This window comes from Platalea leucorodia, assembly GCF_965183815.1.
Source record: "Platalea leucorodia genome assembly, chromosome: 7".
Classification (NCBI taxonomy): domain Eukaryota; kingdom Metazoa; phylum Chordata; class Aves; order Pelecaniformes; family Threskiornithidae; genus Platalea; species Platalea leucorodia.
This window is the reverse complement of record NC_138829.1, coordinates 26,986,906-26,992,402: the sequence shown is the minus strand read 5'-3', so window position 1 is coordinate 26,992,402 and position 5,497 is coordinate 26,986,906. Positions and strand designations below refer to the sequence as shown.

The following is a 5,497-nucleotide window of genomic DNA, read 5'->3' as shown; positions in this document are numbered from 1 at the left end:
TCTGGTCTGGGACGGGCCAGCGACTGGGATGATCTCCTGTGGATCAGGGGTCTGTCTGCAGAGGGATGCGGAGAGCATGCCCTTTGGTCATGTCCGTGCTGTGTCCTCCTACTTCACTGCAGCTGAGGGGCCTGGTGCCACCCCATGGCACTGAAATGAGAATGTTGTCCCCATCACGGGAGTCTGGACACCCCACCAGGACCCTGGCCTCCCAGAAGAAAAAGCGGTCATTCCCCAGCACCATATCCCCTCTCCATCCTGCGTGCCTCTTTCATGGGCCAAGCCTGGGCACCAGTGGTGGATCTCACAGCTGCGGGGCTGGGAGGGGAAGCCGTGGCCCCAGAGCAGGGGTGGTGTCACCAGCCCAGCAGCAGCACACAGCATCTCTCCTGCACGTCTTCCACCAGACAAACGTGCTCCTCCTGGTGCCAGCAGCCAGGCCGGTGCCCAATTCCCTGCTGTTAGATGGTGGCACCCCACAGCCTCGAGGAGAACGGGGGTCTGCTGTTCATCTGAAAGGGGACAGAGCCTGCACAGGGCATCCAAGCTGGGGTCCTGCTGTGCAAGCAGCCCTTGCAGGTACTGGTGCCCTGTGCTCCGCAGGAGAGCTCGGTCCCTGGAGGTCCGGCAGCCGGGGACGACACTGATGTGCAGGTGGCAGCTATACGTGGCCCGCTTTGGAGAGATAAGCGATCAGTGCTACCACCACCCCAACATACACTCCTGTGCCGATGGTGATGGAGAGCGCGGCGAGGAAAAGAGCTCGACGAGAAGCTGAACTGGCCAGATGGAAATCTCCTTTGGAGACAGCCTTGCTGGTCTGGAAGGAGAAGAAACACTCATTGCTCACAGCTGTACCAACCTGGCCTTTTAACCTGCATGCAGTCGTTTCACTGCTGAGTCAGCCCCCCTTTCCCAGTCACTGCATCCCATGAAGGCTGGGCACAGACAGCAAGGCGTCCGTCAGTCCAAGAGGACTCAGCACAGCAGTGCCACCTACACGTTTCCCGGTGGATTTTGCCTCCAAGGGAAGCGTGGGCTTTGGCTGTTTGTCTGAAAGCCCCAGTCACCCGGGTGCTCAGCCAGAGCTGTGAGTGGGTGCCTGGACCCTCGTAAGCCCAGGCAAACTGTCGGTGCACAGGGGCGATGGCTGCGTGGTACCAACTAGATACGAATATACCCTACACATATATATAATGAGTACTGACTAGTCTCAGGGAGCTGACTCCAGACAACACAGCCCCTTGGTTTGGCTGTGCTGCCACTTGATTTTGCCTGCATGGGGTTTTCAGTTGAAGCCTATTTGCCACAGAAGGGCTGATGGAGCCACCGATGGAGGCAAATATGGGTGTTGGCTCTCTGGGCTGGCAGCTTCCAGCTTCCCTGAGTGCTCAGGGCATGTTCAGAGCTACTCTCCGTATTACCTACTATTTGTGTTTCAATTGCCATGTGGAGATAAGAGCACCTGCTGTGCACAGACACCAAATAAAGAGATGGTCCTTGCCTCAGGGAGTGAACGAAAGTGGTAGTTATAGCAAATGGAGCTAAATTTAAATTGCACCAAGTACATCATCACGTGGAGAGCGCACTGTGCTATCCTGCACCACGTGGAAAAATGTGAAATCAGCCACTTCTCGAGGTCCTAATCAAAGCTTCCCCTGCCTCTCACCGCCTCTGTGCCAGGTACTCATGTTATATACTTTTCCATTTTTGTTTCTGTCATCTTGATTTAACTTCGTAATACCTCCCCCCCATCTATTCTTGGTACAGCAGCATCTATGCAAACGTAGAGTAAATCCCCTGGCTCTGCATGAATTATTCTGGGTCAACAGCGAAGTAAGTGAGCCCAGGCTCTGGGATAAGACCTCAAGAAGGCAGCAGCTCCTCTGAGCTGGTGCAGCCCGAGGGCCACCACCCTCTCCAGCCTCTGCCAGCCTGGTGTTGGCTCACACAGCAAAGCCAATGCGTGTCAGAAATGAGTGCAATGGAGAAGCTGTAGTGTGATATGGAGACCAGGCTCCCTGTTGAGTCCAGTCTCCAGAGCAGCCTAACTCCTGGGGCATGAGCTGCCTCGGACTGGGTCATGATGTAGGACCTCCGCACTACTGGAGAATGGGAGGGCAGGTGGGAAAATGCCATTTTCCTGAGCCTGGGTGGAGGGTGAGAACTTGGGCAAGGGGCCAAGGGGAGCCCCAGTTCCTTAAATAAGACCTGAAAGACCCAAAGGAAAAGCTTGACCTCCAGTAACCCACACAAGAGCTGGAGGGCTGGCAACAGCACAGCAGTTGTGGAGACATCCAGGAGCTAGGAGCACCCTTTGCCTCAGCCCTCAGGGGTCTGGGCATGGCACAGAGATGAGCCTTAGCGCCAGAAAGGTGCCCGGTCTCCTGCAAGGGCTGCTGTGGCTTGCAGGGCCCTTGCTCCAGCGCTCAGTGCATGCAGGCAAGCAAAGGGATCTCTTACCCCTTGGGAGAAGTAGAAGGCAGCAATCCCCAGGGGCCAGAAGCAGCACAGCATGGAGAAAAGGGCCAAGCCCAGGTGATCCCGGGGGGGAAGCATCAGGAAATGATCCTCACTTTCGCTGTCGCTGGAGGAGTCGCTCTGCAAAACCAGATGGATTCAGCACATGCCCACCTCCCTGTGCCACCCTGCAGGCTGCATCTCAGCCCCTGTCCTCCCACCTCCTGCCCTCTCCTGGCCCCATCACATATTCTCATGCATTTCCCACCTGCAAATTCAGGGAGTGCGTTTCAAAAATATTTTAGCCTCCTCAGCCCAGTTTGAAGAGAAAAAAATGTAGCTCAGCAAATTCAGGAGCGGAGTGGATTCTCGGCTCCCTGCCAGAGCAAATGCTGAGCTCGCTTGCTGGGGGTCTGGGATTTCCCTGGGAGATAGATAGTCTTAAACTGAAATATCCTGAGCTTTGGCAGAACCGGCTGTTTGTCAGCTTAAACAAACTTAAACAAAGTGCCTTATCCCCATTAGGGACCAGGAGATCGATACCCCGCTAAACTAATTTAGCAAGTGAGGGAAAGCGGTTGAATTGGAGCCTCCATCATGGGGGCGACACGTCCTGTCCCCTTAGCGAGCGCATTGCTCAGAGTGGCTGCGGTCGGCCCTCCTGCCTTTGGGCACCGCTCAGCCAGCCGCAGGCTGACCTGGCAGTGATGTGTCTTGGTGGGGAAGGCGCACAGATGTGGGGACACCCCTGCTGCCCTCTGAAAAGGCCCCAGCACCGGCACTGAAAGCAGCAGAGCTGTGCTGGGACATCAGACATCAGCTCCAGCAGGTTCCGGGGACCTGCTCCCACCTCTCAAGGTGCTGGATGATGTTCCCAACCTCTGCACCACCACTCGGGCTGTGGTGGGGCACAGAGCACAGCATGAGGCTGCCTTGCCAGCTCTCATTCTTCCTTTGCAAGATTCATCCTGTCTTTATATATTAAGCTTTAAGCTTTCTCTCGGCTGCTGCCACCATCAGGCATGTGAATTTTGCTGTTATGCAAGGATTGCTGTTTCCCATTAGCTCAAGTGCCACAGCGGCAGCAGGCTGCCCTTGTCAAAGGGTCCCCATATCCCAAGGCTCCTGCAGAGACGGCCCCACCTCCCCTTCGCTGCCAGCAGGCACGCACCCAGGCTGCCCTCAGGGAAGCTGACCTCTTTCTGAGGTCTTCAGTGAGGAAAAGGGAGCAGAAATAATAAGGAGGAAGGAGAAATAATACTGGGTGCACAGGGAGAGGCTGGTGAGGCAGGAGATGGTAGGGTCTGGGGGGAAGCTCCGGGGAAAGAAGGGAGAATAAATGACCAAGAATTTGGGCCAATGGCCAGTTATCAGAGGAGGAGTTTGGTGCCATCCCACCTGGCAAAGCTCACCTCATACTCCTGGAGCTCCTCTTCCTCCACCTCGTAGGACACAGTTTGGATGCGGATGTCGCTCTCTACCAGGCAGGACCCTTGTGCCTCATGCCCATCGGGACCTTCAGATGGAGCCTCTTTACTTTCCGTAAAAGTGGTCTCGCAGCTTTCCATCTTGCTGTCCTTGGCCTTGAGAGCGGTCTCATCCTTCACGAGGATGAAATTGGGGCCGTACAAGGCTTCAACAGCCAGCTGCAGGGAACTGGCATCCAGCAGCTGGTGAGTCCTGGCACCGCCAGTGTTTTGGAAGATGTAGGAATACAGTTTCCCTTGGCAGTGATGACTGGGGTAGTCCTGGCTGTGATGCTGGTGGTAAGAATAGCTGCTGCGAAGGTGCCCATTGGCCTTGGCCAAGAGCGGGTTTTGGAGCTCACGCACGCTCTCCATGCTGCCAGCGGCAGCGGGGGAGCAATCCTGCAGGAGCAGAGAGAGTGGGAGGGAAGAGGCTGTTATTTCAGCAAAGCAAGGGAGCAGAAAAGCCTCTCGCCCATGCAGAGCCGATGTCAAGACAAGGCTAGTGGGAACAGAAAGATTTGGCAATGCTGGAGAAAACAAGAGCCCTCCCCGCCTCTCCACAGCTTGAATGCTGTCTCGGCAAACTGAGCATCTCTTCATCTCTCCCCAGCTGGTAGTAAGATAAGGATGCAGCCCTGCAACAAGGTGATCTGATTCAAGCTGGATTAAGATGAGGATTTGCTGTATCTATAATGCATCTTGAGATGGCCACGTGCAGCCTGACAGGAAAGGACCTACTGCATCTTTTCTGCTGGTTCATAATGTGTGCTGTGACAAAGCCTAACAGACAGCACAGAACTAGATAAGATACTGACAGCCACTTGAGGGGCCTCCCTGTCTTCCCAAAGCAGAGGGTCGCATGGTGAATTACAGCCCTCCAGGCATTACACATGCACCTAACTGTCTTTCAGGTAGCCGGGAGGTTTTCCAGGGCTCTTTCAAGGCTGAGAGTAGCTTGGCATCGAGGGAAACCAGGAGGCTGATGTGAGGACACGGAGGTGGCATTTAGGCTGGGGTGGGAGCGTCAGATGCTCAGCCGGCTGTGCAGAGGAACAGAGGGATGTGGAGGTTATAGGGGAGACACCGTGGGCCTTGGTCCGCATTTAAATTATGATAATTTAAGTAAACGACCCATCGCATCAGACCTCTGTTTAAACCAGCTCCACCTCTGGGTACAGCTGGCAGCCGCACAGCGCTGGCTCTGGGCCACCAGCTTCAGAAAATGCCGAGTCCAAACGGGATCCTCATCTACAAATGTCAGCATGGGTTTCTTCCTCAGGAAAATTCACCCATCTCCCCCTTCCTCCATTTCAGAGTGCTGAAACCTTGTGCGGCGCTTTTTTTTTTTGCATGAAAATTTCCTAGATGAAATATTCCAACCCCTTTTCTTCGGAGGAGCATTTGCTATTTTGGCTTCCCAACCCACCTTGGCACAAAGAAAACGTGTAGTGAAATATCAGCGTTCCCCAGGAGAGAGAAACAATTACTTTGCACTCTTCAGTACCCGAGCCCCGTGTTTTACAGCTGCTCTCTAGCACGTTCCCAGCTCCAAGACTGTGCCACCTTAT

The 5,497-nt window shown here is 54.7% G+C and overlaps 1 protein-coding gene across 1 annotated transcript; it reads right to left on the bottom strand.

Annotated features, from left to right (window-relative positions):
• Positions 1-661: 661 nt before the first annotated feature.
• Positions 662-4,301, bottom strand: SYNDIG1L (synapse differentiation inducing 1 like; the record flags this gene model as incomplete). The annotated part of the gene is made up of 3 exons (XM_082317427.1): positions 662-820; positions 2,464-2,601; positions 3,873-4,301. The coding sequence occupies 3 exons, from the start codon at positions 4,299-4,301 to the stop codon at positions 662-664; spliced, it is 726 nt and encodes a 241-aa protein (XP_082173553.1).
• Between the last annotated feature and the right edge of the window lie 1,196 nt (positions 4,302-5,497).